The sequence below is a fragment of the Protomyctophum bolini genome, assembly GCF_963924005.1.
Source record: "Protomyctophum bolini genome assembly, chromosome: 15".
Lineage (NCBI taxonomy): Eukaryota > Metazoa > Chordata > Actinopteri > Myctophiformes > Myctophidae > Protomyctophum > Protomyctophum bolini.
Window position 1 is genome coordinate 16,752,013 of NC_137876.1, and position 18,524 is coordinate 16,770,536.

General features: G+C 41.0%; 2 protein-coding genes across 4 annotated transcripts in view; one reads left to right on the plus strand and one right to left on the minus strand.

The window, feature by feature from the left end:
• The first annotated feature begins 1,878 nt into the window (after positions 1–1,878).
• Positions 1,879–8,902, plus strand: slc66a3 (solute carrier family 66 member 3). The gene is made up of 7 exons (XM_080784595.1): positions 1,879–2,166; positions 3,330–3,412; positions 3,868–3,937; positions 4,535–4,592; positions 6,078–6,198; positions 8,049–8,090; positions 8,358–8,902. The coding sequence occupies exons 1-7, from the start codon at positions 2,021–2,023 to the stop codon at positions 8,453–8,455; spliced, it is 618 nt and encodes a 205-aa protein (XP_080640721.1). The 5' UTR covers positions 1,879–2,020; the 3' UTR covers positions 8,456–8,902.
• Positions 8,903–11,042: 2,140 nt separating this feature from the next.
• The window catches only part of rock2a (rho-associated, coiled-coil containing protein kinase 2a), a 61,605-nt gene continuing 54,123 nt past the window's right edge, over positions 11,043–18,524 (minus strand). The window contains exons 28-32 of one of the 3 annotated variants that reach the window (XM_080784137.1): positions 18,079–18,167; positions 17,347–17,425; positions 16,548–16,812; positions 15,632–15,845; positions 11,043–13,961 (exon numbers count right to left, since the gene is read on the minus strand). In XM_080784137.1, coding sequence (XP_080640263.1) covers positions 13,892–13,961; positions 15,632–15,845; positions 16,548–16,812; positions 17,347–17,425; positions 18,079–18,167 — 717 coding nt within the window. In that variant the 3' untranslated portion in view covers positions 11,043–13,891. The other 2 variants (XM_080784138.1, XM_080784136.1) reach the window with 2 other exon arrangements.

The window sequence follows — 18,524 nt, forward strand, 5'->3', positions numbered from 1 at the left end:
CAGCACCATCTGTAGATGGTACTTTTCAGAGTTTCAGGGTTCAGTACTTTGTATACAGCACTGCCAATGATAAGGTTTGAGTTAATTAAGATTGAGTTCCATTCAGGTCAAACAGAGTCAGGGTGCTGCTATTGTGCATGTTGGCTCTGCCAGCTGGTAACAGAACCTTAATTAGTATCATCATTACATGTGAAGAATGTAACATTACCCTACGTTTTCATGCCAATGTGACTACTGTGAAAAAGGTGTATTTTGGCCTACTTTGTTGAGTTGAGCCAGAAGGCAAAGCTCTCAGTCTACCGAGAAATCTTCGTTCCTACTCTCACCTATGGTCATGAAGTGTGGGTCATGAAGGTTGCGAATACAAGTGGCCGAAATGAGTTTTCTTCGACGGGTGGCTGGCATTGCCCTTAGACATAGGGTGAGAAGTTCAGTTACACGAGAGAGACTCGGAATAGAGTCGCTGCTTTTTCACATGGAAAGGAGCCAGCTTAGGTGGTTCGGCATCTGGTTAGGATGCCTCTCGGGCGTCTCCCTATAGGGAGGTCCTCGAGGCATGTCCCACTGGGAGGAGACCCCGGGGCAGACCAAGGTGCAGTTGGAGGAAACACATCGACTCACTGGCCTTGGAACGTCTCGGGATCCCCCAGGAGGAAGTCACTAATGTTGCTCTGGAGATGGAAGTCTGGAGCTCTCTGGTGCATGGAGCTGTTGCCCCCGCGTCCCGACTACGGTCCGGATAAGGAGTTGAAGATGGATTGATGGACGGATGGGTGGTTGAGGATTGAGGAACCAACCTCCACCTGAGCTGACTAGTGAGTCTTGACTGATGAGTACTAAGTGTATTTGTGTTGGGTCTGTATCTGTAATCATGGACAGTAGGCATAGCCTATATGGTCAATATAAGCAGCATAGCCTATAGAGCTTTAACCTTAAAAAAAAGGTTTTGTTTAAACCAACTTGCCCCAGCTACCTTTAAGAATGATCTAGTTTCAGCAATTTCTCTTCTTAAGTACAACTACAAGAATCATATCATCAGAATCAGAGACTTAAATTCCAAAAGGGAATGGATCAAACTTAGGGACTGACTTAATACCCCGATTTCCCTTGGCCAAAGTGCAGGAAATATAGTGGTAATAATGATATAAACCTTTTGTCTGTGAATGATGAGTGAATTTGCACACAGGAAGTTAATAAGGTGTACAAAAGCGCCATCTCCTGGATTAGTATAGTAACAGATAATATCCTTCATAAAAATACTGACTATAGCTATAGAGTATGATGAGTATCAATACTGAGTGTTACATGCGCTACACTTGATGAAATGATGAACTAATTTAGATTTAGAGAGCAGAGTGACTCGTGAGGGGAAAGGCAAACCGATGGACATACCAGTGGTTCTCAAAGTGGGGTCCGCAGGTCCTTGAGGGTTCCACCGTTCCAGGCCGTCCCTATAGCAAAATAAGTTAATAGCCTATACAGTATTTACTAGTCATCAAATTATTAAAGCCACTTTAACCCTATACCCATTTGAAAATAGCTGAGGTTCACATCTACTATGCATATCGAGCTGTAGTGTGTACAGTATTCCCTATCTATATATAAGCTATTGCTGTATATATTTAAACATTTTAACAACACAAATCTTGTGTGGAGGTATACATTATGATATTAATTTGGGAGGGTCCACGTGCTTGAATGCGTGGACATGTAAATGTGAGAACCACTGTGACTACTGACTGGACATAGGAATTTGCAAAACTTGCAAAGTACTTTATTCTAACAACAGGTGGCACAAGAGCACAGAGAGGGAGAGAGAGCCAATCAGAGTAGAGAGGATGTGTGCGGAAGTCATGAGACAAATACATTGGCTGGGGCTCAAATACATTGAGCATCGGTGCCTGCCTGGCAAACTGACAGCTGGCAACTTTACACAACTTTGACCGTAAAGTTGTCTCTTGATCGAACCCATAATCCATCCAGCCTTCCACGCACGAATACACAGCCTTACATTACAGATATGGACTCAGACTTGCTGCTGCACGTCGCTAACTTCAGCACGCTGTTCGTGTGCATGGTGCTGAAGTTCCCGCAGATCTTCTTGCTGATGCGGACCAAGTCCACCGCTGGAGTCAGCCTCAACAGTTTGCTGCTGGAGCTGACGGGGTACGTGTGCATTTTGGGTGCATAGAAGCCTCTCTTCACCAGTGCTGTGGACCCCACTCTGAGATGTTGGTGACATCTATTTATGACATCTATATTCAGTTTACTTACGGTCAACAAAATGACTCCTGCTGTCATTTTGTTCCATAGGATATTAGTAGAATACTAGATGACCGACATTTGGTGTGTGTGATGCTTAATACAAAAGATCACTATGACAGACTTCTGGGCTTATTTTTCGTGTAACACTAGTAACATTGTCGTCTAGACGTCTACTGTAACAATACCCTTGCAGATACAGACAGGAAGCAACTGCGGGCTTCATGTTTTTTCAGGGAAACCACAAACCATAGTTTTACCTAACTGAAACGGAGTTAGGTAACTGTTACATGACAGTTTTTTTTTATAATGAATGGAAATTATCAAAATATTCTACACAAGCCGAAGAATGAACTGTTCTGGAAAATCTCGCAAAATCCAAGCATTCGAAGTCCATTCATTGTCTTATCAAAACATTAATTTTGCATAAAAAAAAACACTGCAGGCCAATTATAGCCCCATGTTTTTTCTAAATGGGCATATAAATCTTAATTCTATGATAGAAACCACAGTAGACCAACTGGTATTTTTTGATAAAAATTTAAAAAAACACAACATTTTCAGATGGGGGTCTGGCAGCCAAATACATATCAATTTGGGGGTCCTTGCATGAACTGAAAGAAATTGAGCAGGTCAGTCTAGGTCTCGGAAGTCCACACAGCAGTCTATTGTCTCTGTCTCTGAGGCTGAGCTGTCCATGAGAAATGTCTAAGGCTGATGCCCTCTTATTATGCTTGGAGCGCACTGGATTACGAAAGACTAAAGTAATGTGGTATGTAAGGCCATGCAAGTCTGTATCAAGCAGTGGTGCCGTCAGGACATAACGAGTGCGGGGACATTATTATTATGGGGGGAAGAGACTAAGAGCAACTGCAGTTACTGACGCTGTATGCAGCCAAATGAGCCAATACACAACGACTATTGCACAGCAAAATGATTAGGCAAAAGCTTAAGCAATTGGCTTAAAAATGGTTTAAGTGAAAAATGGTTTGGGGGAAAAATAAATAAGTCATCACTAGTACACAAACCTTTTCTCCTCTGATAACATCTCTCTGTCTATATTTCAGCTTCATAGTTTTCGTTACATACCAGATGTACTATGACTACCCACCTCCAACATACCTGGAGTATCCCATCCTCATTGCTCAAGGTGAGTTTGCATTGTTTTGAAATCTCAGGCTTTTTCTTTTGTTTTGATTGGCAGTTAATTAGACTCTCCGCAGCTAATCTTACTGTAGCACATTTCTTGTGCACAACGAGAGCAGGCCAAGGACCTCAATTCTTTAATATTTCTTTCAAATCGGACAAGAACAACTATTTTAACCACTATTAAAACCACTTAAACCCCAGCAGTCGTATGTACAAAACATCACCACTTCATGTAGGTACATTTAGCATGTTTAGAATAACCAGTAATATTGGTTTGGGGGGGGGGGGGGGGGATAACCAGTAATATTGGTATTCTATTGGGTGGGGGGGTCGTGGCTTGAAAAGTTTGCAAACCCTTATTCGGGCATGCATCCTGGAGGAGATCTATTCTACATTCTACGCCATGTGCACCTGTTCTAGTTCACAACGCGTTGTGTTTTGTCTCTGTTCTCCCAGATGTCATTCTTCTGTTATTGATTCTCCACTACAACGGCAGCCTGCGGCAGAGCCTCATCTACGCATTGGTGTATCCTTCCTCCCTTTAGTTCTTTCCATGGCATTAATTTCGCAATGCAAATTTCAAATGTGTAGATTTTCATTTGTATGGAAATCAATGATGTAGGGTTAATCTTTAGGGCAGGGGTAGGCAACCTTTGGCACCAAGGAGGGTGATAGCTGGCACACTGGCACAAGTCTGAGAGGAGTTTTAGTAAACTATTAAAAAAAAATGTAGTCAAATAAATCCCTCACATTTGTATGTAAATTACATCCTGCACATAATTCTACATTAACTTCATTAAAACTCTGACTGGGGAGGGAGTCTGGGAGATAGTTGGGTTAGTCTAATGATCATTATAACAACGCAAGAGAAAATATTTAAAAAGAAGGGAAACAGATCACCGTACATTCGTGGATGATCAAAATATGTTGGAATATGTTATGTGGCGTCATTAAAATTAACGTTTGACAATAATGGCACGCTGAGTCGCTGACTATCTAGAAAATAGAGACATGGCACTTTGTTTCAAAAAGGTTGCAGACCCCTGCTTTAGGGCTATGTGTATTGTTAGTTAATTGCTCTTGTCATAGCATGTAGTGGCATCTCTTAACAGGATATGTCCAGGTTCGTTGGGGGCTGGCAACTGCTCACTGTGCAGAAGTGGATCATAGACCTGGCCATGGTAAGAGCTAGATCCTGAGCCATAATATTGGTTTATATATACACACACACACACACACCGGTGTATATATAGTTTAACCACTCAACTTGCAACCAAATTCACAACGCCCACATCGTGTTGAGTTGTGAGCTCATAGATCGATAGATTTTTTGAAAAAAAGAAATACACATAGTTACGTGTGATAGAGGCGTAAAAAAACGAAAGTTGCACTAATATTTTGAAATAGCTCAACAATACAAATTATGTTAGTTTTGTGGATAAATGTACTTTTACTGCGTGGCCCCCAAAATTCCAATTTCATTGGTACATTGTTAAGAGGAGAACTCCCTGCAAACAGGATCGTCATCTATCGGGCCCAAACATTTCGTGTCAGTCGGGCTCTAGTGAGAGCTGAATTTAAGCACCAATTTGAGTCAAAGAATGTCATATAAAAAAGAGACAATTAATCTGAAGGCTAATGAGGCACTGTGACTTGAGCTGCAAGTTATCCAGACCTCATCACCCCAGCAAAACGACCTGCCAATGACATTCGTACATTTTAAATGGCAACGGCATTTATTGGTTAATGAGCAGAAGGTGGATCTAAATTTCATTTTTGGATGTCTTCCAACAGGACTGTCATTATTATGGTCATCTTTCTCTGCTGTTGGGTGCAGCTCTGTATGTCCAATACCGTTACTTTTCCAGAAATGGGAGAAACCAATAACCTGTATTCCCAATGGATCCAGTGTAGTTATTGTTTAGTCACAAGCTCTTATATAAGGCACACTTAAACACTTTCACTTAAAATAGCAGATCTAAAGGCTCGTTGCGACCCTATTTTCGCTACTCGGGGGTGGGGTATTACTTTACAAAATAACACAAAACGATGAAATATGGAGGTAAGAGTTTTCTGCTCAACAACAGTGGGGAGGAGCTCCAAGCATGAATGAATGCGAGCAGCCCCTTGAGAGCAACTTTTACTGTGTCCGATTTCACTGCAAGATCAGTCCGGAGATTCATCTTCCGGCGAGAACAAAAGTAAGACAATTCAGGGAGTTCAGTGCTGGCAGATGTTTCATTGCTCTTCATTTTCCCAATGGTGTGAAAACATGCCATGTGACAAAGCGTCTCATTAAACTGCCATTCCACAATTTCCTGCAGTGTGCTCACGTAGCATGATGCGAACACTGCCCAAGGTTACATGAATTGGAACAGCCGTGTGTGTGTGTGTGTGTGTGTGTGTGTGTCCATCACACACACACACACACACACACACACACACACAGATATGCACGCACGTCCAATCGTCCATTACTCAGAACAGAATCAATTCAACCGCAACATCTTGTCATTTAAATCTGTCGATTCTTTGATTCGGCACACATGCACGCCCCCCCTCCACACGCCCACCCGTGACAAATGGGGGACATGCAGGACAAATCTGCCATCTAGTGCCATCTCTTCGCTGATCTAATCTCCTCTCGTCTCTCCTGTCCTCTAAAGAGTCTGTGCACGTTCATCAGCGCGTCCAGTAAGTTTGCCCAGCTGCAGTGCCTGTGGAAGTCCAAGGACTCGGGCCAGGTTAGTGCCCTGTCCTGGGGCCTGGCTACCTTCACGTGCATAAGTAAGTACTGTGCGTTTTCGCCAGCACCTTGTCCTCCCCTAGCCCCTTTCGGGCGCCTAGTTTAACTTTTCTGTAATTTGAGACGTTGGCACCGACGTCCCAAATTAAATCAGTGCAACTCAAACAAAAGGTTTCCACAAAAATGCCTCTAGAGCGGTGTTCTTCAACCAGTGGTCCAGGGTCCACCAGTGGTCCTTGAGGGGGTTCCAGGTGGTCCCAAGCTAAATGATGGAAGAGTTGGTACTGGTAACCAAATGGACCCTTTTAGATCTTAACCAAACCAAATTATGTTACGCCCTCGCAAGTTAAACTATTGTTAAACATCTGCATTGCTTGATTTACGCAATTAGAGAATGTAGAAGAATTTTTATTTTGATCAATGCCTGTTATCTATGGTATCAACATCAATACAGCATGGAATTGTGAACAATATCCTATCCAACAATAACACAATATATTTTTCTTTGTCTTTTCTGTCTTTTGTTTTCTTTCTTTTGTTTTCTCATCAAATGATAATTGAATGAGCATTTGAGCCACAGTGGTCCGTGGCTGAATAAATAATGGGCCTTGATATGAAAAGGGTTGAAAACCATAGCCACAATTTGCAACTCTAGATTTTTTCATAATGAATCTAGAGTTGCAATACCCTCCATTGACTCCCCATTCATCCAAATTGCTTTTGCTATCTGCTTGTATTAAACGACATTAAACTCACCAACATTACAGCTGTAGGGAAAGCTTGAATTATCCTCTTTCAATCTGCCAAGTGTTTGTTTCTTTTTCTTCTTTTTTTCTGTTTGGAAGCACTCGTCGAAGTCACTGAACGGCCCTGCGTACCACCTGTTTCGAATTTGCACATAATGCAGGAGGCAACAGCTCGACCCGTTAATAAAAATGAGTGCTTCCAAACTCAAACACTTAGAAAAAGAATCGCCTGCACAGAATTTCTTAACAGAAAGTAGCTCATAACATGTCTACGGTGGACTTTTATGAAACAAACGCTTGGCAGTCTCTCTCTTGGTTTATTGTTGCCCAGTTTTTCTTGTCTTTTCAATTTCTTCACTCCGTCTGTTTGTCTGGTAAAGAACAGTGTGCTCCCCTTCTCTCTGTGCCCACACTAATGAATGCACCTGTGTATGTCTATTGAATGGCCGCCACCCAGTGTCTAGACATTATACTGCATATGACAAATGAACCATGCCAGCAAATGATGGGTTCTACAAAAAGATACCAGCTGTAATTTGTCCATCTTTTGTGTATCGTTAAATCTTGCTGCAGGAACTTTCATTAATTTCAATACTACAATAACCAGAATTCTAGGTTTAGGGCCTTACTTTAGTGGGGTCCTAGTTAAATGGGTGGAGAGAGCCTGCTTAATTGGGAAGCAGAAGCTCCCATGTTTGATTCCCGACCAGGCATTGTATTGTATCGAGGTGTCCCTGAGCAAGACACTCCCTACCACTTGAGAAGCACTCAGCTGGGTGAAGCTGAAAACTGAATTTCCCCCATGGGATGAAATAAGTCTCATCTTTTATCATTATAATAATATCCATGACTTCCATGACAACAGATGGAGAGTAATGAAGTTGAACAACAGAAATGTTTTCCTTTTATGATGGCAATGTAAACATTTTTATGACAGTCTCTTGCAGAGGCCGTAAACCCAGGTGAAATAGTGTCAGAACAGGTTCAATCAATCCTCACTTGAATCCCACACTGGGATATCTCTCAACCCTCCACACCTTCATACATACAGTACATGAAGTCACACATCATTATGTTCACAGGCTGAAATCTCCTGTAAACTTGTAATTTGTTGTTATTAAATGTAAGATTTCTGTTTGTTTCAGCACGCATTTACACCACCATCATGACAACTGGAGACATGCAGGGTATGTTTTTTTTTTCTGTGCAAGAATTGAATTCATATTTACTGTGTTAGTTTCTAAAACGGAGATAAGGGATTCATTATTTTTCATTTTTGATAATGTCATTTGAAGGTACAGAAAATTGCAAAAGCCCTGCTAAACGTAATGTACTTTACCAGGATGGACGGTTGGGAGACGGATGTGTGATGGTTTGCCTCACGGGGTCTCTCTCTGTATCTGCTGCGTTTTTTAGTTCACTAAACCACATTTAATGCTCTCTTTTTGCCCCAGTGTTGGTGCGGTTTATAGCCATGACTCTGTTGAACCTGTGGGTGCTGCTTACCGTGCTCCACTACCGTAGGAGCAGCAGTCCCAAGAAAGAAGACTGAGCTCAGCGGAGGAGTCAGAGGAAGAGGATTCAGACCAGGCTCAAATCAACTGTGAACTGTCATCTGGTTATTTTGTTTGTTGTTGGGTTTTTTTTACAGTGGGTGGGGTGTCCCCAATACTTTTTTTGTTTCCTACATTTGTTTTCTAATTATTATTTCAAAACATTTTCAAAAAACATTCCCAAAAATGAAAAAATATAAACTTTTCATGAAAAAAGAAAAAACTAAATAAAATTTGTATTTTTTTCCAGTAACTTTATGAACGAATAAAATTTTAAATCGAAGAAATTACTTCTGAAAATAGCAGAGCAGTTTGGATCCCGGGAAACTTGTTTTGGGTCACGGGCTAAAAAGTTTGGGAACGACTGCTTTGGAGGTACTTCACATTTTTAAACATGTTGCATGAAGTTATAACTTGCTTTCATGTGCTGTACCAAAGTACCTTATACTCCCTATTTTGGGAATGTCATCGTAAAAAAAATAAAGAAATATACCAAACAAAAGCAGGAATACCAGAAATGGCTGATTTACAAGCTCACAAATCATCGCAGTGCAATTGGTTGTGACCTTGTAGATCTATGGGCTATTTTTGCTATTCGTCAGACGAGAGAAAGATGTGTACGGGGATGTGGTCCAAATTTTTGTCCAATGTAAGAAGGTCTGGACTCGGAGCCACTTTTTTTACTGGACTCATTTGGCCACGGCAGACACTGATATTTGTACGGTTAATGTTTTGTAATACTTACAAATGACTTAACATTGTTTACCTCAGTATTATACACTTATAAACGTATGATAATACGCTCTTGTTACAGCATTACAAGGAACTACATGTGATGTGTAGTAAACGTCGATAAATGTGACATTATGGAGCGCCACGTTGCAGATATAGTATTAATTTACTAAGATGCTAAGATTGACTCCATATACTGCACCTCCTCAGGACAAGTACTGTATTTATAAATGTCATTTTCTGGACCATTTTAAATAAACCAAAATGTTCAAGTCTTTACTCTATTCCTGGTGTCACACTGCATGTACCAGTACACAGGTCACATGCAAATTATGAAATTGTCACTCCTCACCACTTGCACCCCAACCATATTCTGGGGGGAACATTAGCCAAAAATAGCAGATGTACACAGACACAGACCAATTAGTTGAATACACAAAAGCTAAGGCACTGGTGTCGTACTTCTGGTTTACCGGAACGGGGTTCAACTCCCTGCAGTGCCCTGCTCAATGTGTTGTATTTACCGGAAAAATTGAGTGTTGCGGAGGATGAGAAACATTAGCAAATTGCGGAGTGTTGCGGAAAATCTCCGCAATTTCCGCAATTTCCATTTCCGCAATTTCCATTTCCGGAATTTCCGCAATTCCGGAATTTCCATTTCCGCTATTTCCGTAATTTCCATTTCCGCAATTTCTGTAATTTCCATTGCCGCAATTTCCATTTCCGGAATTTCCGCAATTCCGTAATTTCCATTTCCGCAATTTCCATTTCCAGCAATTTCCGTAATTTCCATTTCCGCAATGTCCGCAATTTCCGTAATTTCCATTGCCGCAATTTCCGCAATTTCCATTTCCTTATGAAAAAAAAATGAAAAAAACGATGGGTTATAGCCCATGTTTTTTGAAATTTTGAAAAAAAAAGTTAGCCTCGTTTCTCATCATTTTGGACCGTGGGCTATAGCCCATATCGTACGGCATACTATGGCACGCCGTTTTTCATCATTTTTGAGGATTTGAAAAAAATGAAAAAATGAAAAAAACGATGGGTTATAGCCCATGTTTTTTGAAATTTTGGAAAAAAAAATCCAGGCCCATGAATTAGAGGATAAAGCTCACATGTTACCCAATAAGTTGAATACACAAAAGCTAAGGCACTGGTGTCGTACTTCTGGTTTACCGGAACGGGGTTCAACTCCCTGCAGTGCCCTGCTCAATGTGTTGTATTTACCGGAAAAATTGAGTGTTGCGGAGGATGAGAAACATTAGCAAATTGCGGAGTGTTGCGGAAAATTTGTTGAGTGTTTTTTCCGCAATTTCCGCGCTGCGACACATTGTGAGCTTGTAGATTGGCTATTTTTGGTGAAGAGATTGGTTTAGACGGGGAAAAAAGTAGTGAAAGTACAGTTGTAACTTAAGTCCAGTTCTAAGACTACAGGGAGGGGTTTAATTTTCTGTGGCACAAGAGATTCCAAGACATTTAAAATAGATTATGTATTTACTATTTACAATTAAACAAATAAGCACCAAACATTCAGCAGAAATGGCAGATCGACAAGCTTTTTCTGCAAACAGATTTGGTGTAAAAGGAGAAACAAAAAGTATATTGTTGCGGTCTGGCAGAAGTCTTGTATCCCTACTTGGCAATACAAGTGTCGCACAAAAAAAAAAGAGCTTGTAGATCAGCTATTTTTTGTCTGGGTTTATAGATCAATTGAACCAATGAAAAGTCTTAAAAGCTTGTGACTATACATTATAATATACTCTGTATCCATTGGAACACAGGCTCCGTTTTCCATTTCCTGAAAACAATTTTGGGTTGACGTGGTTAAACACACAAAGCAATGCAAACCAAAAGGCACATCCATGTCTTTATTGAAGAAAGTTATCATAGAGCTGTTTGGTAGCAAACATGCAATCTTGGATGTAGCGCCCTTAAATACAAAGTGGACAAGGCAGTATAAATAATACAATGTGCACTGTATGTCATGTAAAATATATACTGTGTATATTTATATATGTATAAAACATGCTTCTTGGTTAATGGAGAGGGCACACTCGGCACACAAAGTGTTCCTCTCCACCTGCTATGTGAGCCACAAACACACACACACACACACACACACACACACCACAACGTGCCCAAACTAGGAGTTCGGTTTTAATACAAAAATATAACGACAAACACATTCTATCAAAAGCCTCCATCGCATGGTGCTGTTCAATACTTCACTTTTATGGGCCATGATTGCATAAGTCTTCTTGCCCCATTTTGTCTTCTTTTTTTTAACCCATACAAATTTGACAAGTTCCACCATATCCCCCAGGAATAGTAGTGGGCAGCACTTAAGTCTGTGAGCCCCAAATGGGGGCGGGCGGGGTGGGGGTGGGCAAACAGCACATGCAAGTTAACTTACGGAGCCCCCAGTCAAGTAGATTTGGATCAAAGAAAAACAATTTCACTTCATACAATGCTAGTGTGTCATCTCTGGTAAAAAAAAACTCCAGATGTACATTCAAACAACGAAGGAGCCAGGCTTGGATCAGAAGGAGCAAAAACAAAATGGTGTGCCCCTTGCATTCAGTAAACATTTCCCTCATAAAATGATCTTTCAATTTTGGTAAAGGTTACAGGGTTGTCCGGGCGTTATACATCTGGCCCTGGCTTCTATTATCAAATTAAAGAATTGTCGGGTAAGCCTTCTGCAGCGGGCTACTGTAATATTACATCGTACTTCGAATCAACGAGGCAGTGCAAGGTTGAGTCAGAGAAATCAAGAATTAGAGGCACTCAAGGAATGCATTTAAAAGATGTTCAGGAGACCTAGCAGATTTTGTTTCTGGAAGTCGCAGCTCGCTTAGCTTTTTTAGTACCTTATTCAAGTTCCTGTGGCTCAACAATGTGCGTGCTCACAAAAAAAGGTAGTGTTATGTGAGGCAAGTATAATCTATGATCAGCATGGCATAAAAAGGCAACAGCTTGGAAGTGAAACATTGCAGGTTATTAGGGGCTACACTTGACCTTCAGCTGTACCCACCCAAGTTGGGAGTACTTGCTAGTATTCCGTAAGTATAGCCTGTCATATGAGACCCTTCAGATTGGTTACAATCATGTAAAAGTTTTAAAAGTCTTTTCTTTTTGGCCACAAGGAGTCCCGTAGGTGGTAGGTTAAGCAGTAGCCTACGACGTTATGTCTTTTGGTTCCTTCTCTGAGCAGTGTCTTGGTGGAGAAGTTGAGGTAAGTGCATCACCATGTCAGGTTACAGACGGCCTTTTCAGCAACAGTGCTCTCGTGTTACGAACAAGCTTGCCCAGCCGTCGCTCCCCACGCCGACAACATTTCTCGGGTTAAGGACCCCAGAGAGGACCTCGCCAGCTGGGCTTACGAAGCCAACAGTCTTTTAACTCCACCAGTCCAGTAGTTAAGCAGTAGGTTGGGGTTGGTGTGGTGTGGTGGGGGGGAGGGGAGCCTTCATCACAGAACCGTTTCTTTTCTTTTTTTTAGGAGGAAGAGGAGGAGGAGTGAAGTGTTGGTGCGCTGATGATGTGCAAGTGGAGCATTGAATGGTCCATCTCTGACTGAGGAGGAAACACCTCCCCACCACCCTGACGTTGAGGAGGAAACACCTCCCCACCACCCTGACGTTGAGCCACACCCAAAGCAAGGTTAACTGTAGGGGGGGAACCATATACAGACAAAGGTTAGTTTCCGCCAATCACAAATGAAAATGACAATCTAACGTTTCTCAAATCTTTAAATCTCCCCCCTGCCCTTAACTCGGACAGTATACAACACATATGCCATTTGCTTACATTTGTATACTGTCAGTGTTACAGACTGTATCTCAGGGTCAAGGAACCCTGAGTCCCCGGATCCCACTTTTGAGAGCCACTGATCCAGGGCCAGCCACTGCTCTAACCGATTGACATTATTGTTCAGAAGTAATTTGATAAGATTTGTTCACATCATTGGCAATTACTAGTTGTTGAGAAGTTGTTGGAATTGTCTTCATTTCATTGCACAGAAACAAATATTTTAGTTTAAAAAAAAATCTTAAAATCAATGCATCAGGCATGAAATGCACACACAAATAAATGTATTATTCTATTACGATCTTTCTGGTCTGGATGCAAATAAAGACAATGATCCTCACATGAGCTTCCCTTCTAAACACCCATTAATATAATGCGGTGGGGGGTGCAGAGTATATGGGCACTGTGAGAATAATAGAATAATAACTTTTCTTAAATAAATAATAATAATCAACCAGCGCATGCATGCATTAGGAGAGTGGTTCCCAAATGTTTTACCCAAGTTTTCTATTTGTAATTTTTTTTATTCATGGCATTTCTTTGATTTTCTGAATTCATTTGACATTGTTTTTAATTTTTGTTTATATATATATATATTTCTTCTTTTAATGTAATTATATTTCCGTGACCGATAGAAATGGGCCAGTGTTTGGGGAAACATTGGGGCAACACGCCACATGTAGCCACTAGCCACCACCTGTAGCATTACAGACTCCTCATTACACCCGCAGCACCTTCACAAACCACCCAATCAGGATTGTGTTCATCAGGTTATTGGGGGGAAAAAGAGCCATTAAAAGAGCCACTAAAGCACTACATACATTCATGAATTCAGTCGTGAATCGAGAAAACGCCTGGTGCAAAAGTATAAAGCACACAAACGGTGACAACTGTCACGATTTGTGCCAGTATCCATTGTTGGGCTCCTCTCGCCTCGTCTTGGTACCGCTTGACCTGCGGGGACTGAGGTCAGAGGTCAGGGGGAAAGGTCACAATGGTTGTACTTTACTTAGAAATAGAGTGGTACCGATACGTCGTTTTCCTTTCCGATTCTGATACCCATAACTTGCGTATCAGTCGATACCGAGTACCGATCAGATACCAGTGTGTAATTAAAAAATATATAAGCTAAGACAGTGGTTCTCAAAGTGTGGTCCAGGGACCTCAGGGTTCCTTGAGGGGGTTCCAAATGGAGACACATTTGTACACTCAGCATTATGTGTTTGAGAACCACTGATCTAGGAATAAAAAATAAGTGCAGCTACAAGTTAATAATACAATAAATAGTACAGTAATGTCCTGTGTTTTCCAAACCAGTAGTGCAACATCAGCTGAAGCATTCAAAATACTAAATAACTGATGACTGTAAATAGAATTATCTTCATCGCGCCCCTGGTCAAAAGCTTTATTCAATTATGGCCCACAACCAAATAACTGATGATCGTGGCCACAAAATGTCTTCTGCGGGTGAAATAAAAGTCGAGCGTCCGTTACAACACAGGTAATTTTCACACGGGACAAACGCTTTTAAGGGTCTATCGCCCCTTAAAAATCAGTGCACTTGGTATTCCTGTGTTGTGATCAAAACCCTCAACATGTCCAGAGCTTGCAGTTCAAATATGAAATTCACTGCACTGCACCGCACACACCGCACACAGTTTTACCCAGTCGGCTGGTCAGAAATGAATAGAGGAACAATCGTCATCGATATCATCCAGTGCCCAGTGCCAGTCCTGAAGACCAAAGTCCAGTAATCTGGAAAGGGAGATTATCTTAGATGGCCAAGCAGAGTGACAATGAAACGCTTTCATCTGAACCTAACCTGAATTGATGCGTTTAACAAAAATATTTATATTTTTATTATATAAACGCTATATTAATGATGGCACGCATCGCGCGCATTTTATTTTACCGTAATGTGTACATAGTGGGAAACATTTTTAGCTTAGTTTTAGTCTTTGAATCTAGGAACTGAAACTAAAAGTTTGCTTTGAACGAGTCGAGTAGCATCTTGATGGCGTGATGGTTACCGTATGCGATTCATTTATAAAAACAAACAAAAAAAGAAAACAGTTAAATAGGTAGGCTGTTTCTGCCCGAAACTGTGGAAAAGGTACTCAATTGTGTAACTTAAGTAAAAGTACTTCAGGGTAGAACTACTCCGTTACAAGTAAAAGTCCAGAATTCAAAATGTTGAGTAAAAGTACAAAAGTATTGACATAAAAATGTACTTAAAGTACAAAAAGTTTAAAGTACTCATTATGCATAATGTTCCATTTCAAGTTTTCAAATGTGTAAAAATCTTTTGAAAATGGTGACGCATTGTGAGCTTGTAGATCTGCCATTTTCAAATGGCCAAAGTGTATACTGTATATAATAGGGCTGAAGTGGTTAATGCATGTTTCCTATTCAAAATGAAAATCTCCAAAGTAACTAGTAACTAAAAAATTCAAATAATTGTAGTGGAGTAAAAGTAAAAAATGTGGCTCTTGTGGAGCAGAAGGAAAAGTACAGTAAAGTACAAATACCTTAAATTGTACAGTACTTTAAGCAAATACATAGTGCTAAGTCACTTTCCACCACTGACGATATCCCCCCCCCTAACTGCTCAGGGCGCTGTAGCATACCCGTACCTGCTCTTGCTGGGGGGCAGCTGTCGACTTGGTCTCCTCATGGACTGGCTGGGCTGGACCTTCATGGAGGCGCGCGGCGAGGAGCGGGCGAAGTTCTCCGACGCCGGCGGCTTCTTGGGGATCTTCTTGACCAGCCGACTCACCCACTTCTGCTGCTCCTCCTGCGAGATAGCCAGCAGCAGCAGGTTCTTGGCCGTCGACACGTCATAGTACACTGCACGGCGTGGGGAAATTAAATCCATTCACGTTAGGTTAATCGGCATGCGGCGAACACGGAGGGTTATGAATCGGTTCACAAAAATCCATGTTTTAATTTATAATAGAAATTTTTGTATGTTGGTACAGATTTCTTTTTTTTTAAGAAAGCTTCTTAATGTTTTTGTTTATTTGTATTATTATTTAAAAAAATTATATAATCATATTGCTTCAAGATACAAGGAGATATACAAGCTCACAGCGTGGCACGAGGTGACGTGCTGTGAGCTTGTTTTGCTATTTTTGTTTTTTGTTGAAATGTTGAATAATTTAGACTTCTTTAACACAAATCTTCTCTGGGGGTCCCTCCCCCCTGGCACAGAACATTTTCCAGATGAGGGTCCATGGCCAAATATCAATTTGGGGGTCCTTGAAACAAAAACATTTGAGAACTACTGGTTTAGAAGGCATTCGTAGAAACGGCCTCATTGGGCTAAATTGGATTAATTATCGAATATCTTTGTAGAATGTATGAATGAATGAACCATTGTAAAGCGCTTTGAGCACTTGGAAAAGCGCTATAAAAATGCAATTCATTAAATTGGATTAATTATCGAATATCTTTGTAGAATGGATTGCCACCGGCCTGCCACTTTTGCCCTGGCCCGGCCGGCGAAAGTGGCAAGCCGGTGGCAAGCCAGAATCACCGAGACGGACGTACCTCGACAGGGCGCGATGATCTCCTCCTTCTTGTCCATATGGTCTTTGTGGCACTTGATGTGGCAGCGTCGGCACTCCAGGGCGGGCGGAGGCTTGAACATGTTCCACAGTGGCTTGGTGCAGGCCTCGCAGTTGGCGGGGAAGTGGTAGAGGGTGGGGATGAACTCGTGGCCCTTGTGGTAGATGTAGTTGGACTTCTCCCCGATGGGCATCGGCTCGGGCGGCTCGGCCTCCTTCTTACTCTCGCCCTCGTTGGCATAAAGAATCTAGTTGGAATTGGAATGGGGACATTTTTTTTAAACGGTGGCTTTCAACCCTTTTCACATCGAGGCCCATTATTAATTATCGGTATTTAACCCAAAACCAAGGGGTATTTTGATATGGTTGGATAAAGTTTTTCCACAATTCCATGCTATATTGATGTTGGCACCATAGGAGAGACAACAGGTAAATGTTGATCAAAATGTGTAGAATTCTTGTAAATTAAGTAATGCCAGATGTTTAACAATAATTTAACTCTCGAGAGTGTAAAATGAAACCCAAATGGACCCTTCCGTGACCCAGACTCAGTAGCTGAGTTGGTGAAAATCCTTCCCTCAATAGTTATCAAGATTGTTAGGTTACCGGTATGCATTATTCTGCAGTTCTGGTGCACATAGGCCCATTACCGTATTATACTTTCAATGTTTTAGCTGGTGCATAAAAGGCAAAGGTGCATTGTGCCATGTGCTAGTTCAAAACTCAACAGATTCCAAACATCATCGTGATTAATGAGAGAAATTGAAGTGTTCAGAATTAACCTGGAATATCCTGGGAATCTCTTTGGAGTCGGCGCGGTACACATCTCCTTGAGTGACAGGCCTCACGTGGAAGAGTTTGCTGGAAAAGAAGGAAACGTTCCTTAGTAAGTAAAGCGTATCATCAACATGCATCAACATCAGTGTTGTTTTTTTACAGCAAATTTAGATTTTAGTTTTCTTTTCTTTTAACATATATACTGTATATATTTTTCATAAGACTTTTGTGTCAATATAAAAACTTTATGAATACCGGTAGGTAGGAATTTATAAGCATTCGCTTCTACCTGCTCCTTTTCGAACACACTTACCTATTGTCTATATATTTTTAAAGATATTTTGTATCTTTACTTTTATTGTTTTATTGTGATGTTTTATTGTATGGTGTTTTGAGTAATGGCAGATTATACACTTTGGATGCAACTTAGCATAAAACTGGATCTCTTGTCCACTAGTCCGTCCCTAACATTCTAGTCTAGTTTTTATTTGTTGACGAAATTGTCAATATATTTAGTCATAGTTTTAGTCATCATATATTCGTTTTTATTTTGTTTTAGTCCGTGAAAAAAGGGTAGTAATTTTTCGTCTTAGTTTTAGTCGACGAAAACAACGCTGGTCAACATTCATCAACATGCATCAACTGAGTTAACATTGGGTTTCGTTGCTGACGGTTTCCAGCCGACAGCAATGAAAATGTTCTTTCTACAGCCCACGGCAGCAGAGGAATGCACTTACTCTATGTCCAGCACCATGTAGGGAATGGACTGCTCTTTGTCTTGCTCGTTGTTATAGAAGAGGATCTTCTTGCTGCTCACGACCACATACTACCACGGCAAAACAGACCAGTTGATTAGGTTAATTACAACATTGTTTTCTCAGTCAACAGTAAACAAGCCAACATACAGTATAAGTGTATACTATACAGCGTATGTGCACATTCTACAAAGTACAATCTAGTAATGACATTTAGGACCTTTTTTAAACCAAATTGGCCAAATATTACGTATGAAAGGGGCAAACAGTGTGACAAGTTCAACAGCTGCTCTACAAGCTCACAACGCCTCGCAGTGCACGGCATTTTGAGCTTAGTTGTTGCCATTTTCACAATGTTTATCTGTGGAAAATAAATGTAATGCCTACAACAATTCCAAGTGGTTGTCTGGGTGTGGACCCCAGTTTAA

Excerpts from the sequence above, each read along its gene's own strand:
- slc66a3 (XM_080784595.1), top strand. The coding sequence starts at position 2,021 with ATGGACTCAGACTTGCTGCTGCACGTCGCTAACTTCAGCACGCTGTTC. Across the intron at positions 3,938-4,534 it reads AGCCTCATCTACGCATTGGT|GTTCGTTGGGGGCTGGCAAC; the intron begins GTATCCTTCCTC and ends GGATATGTCCAG. Across the intron at positions 6,199-8,048 it reads GGCTACCTTCACGTGCATAA|CACGCATTTACACCACCATC; the intron begins GTAAGTACTGTG and ends TGTTTGTTTCAG.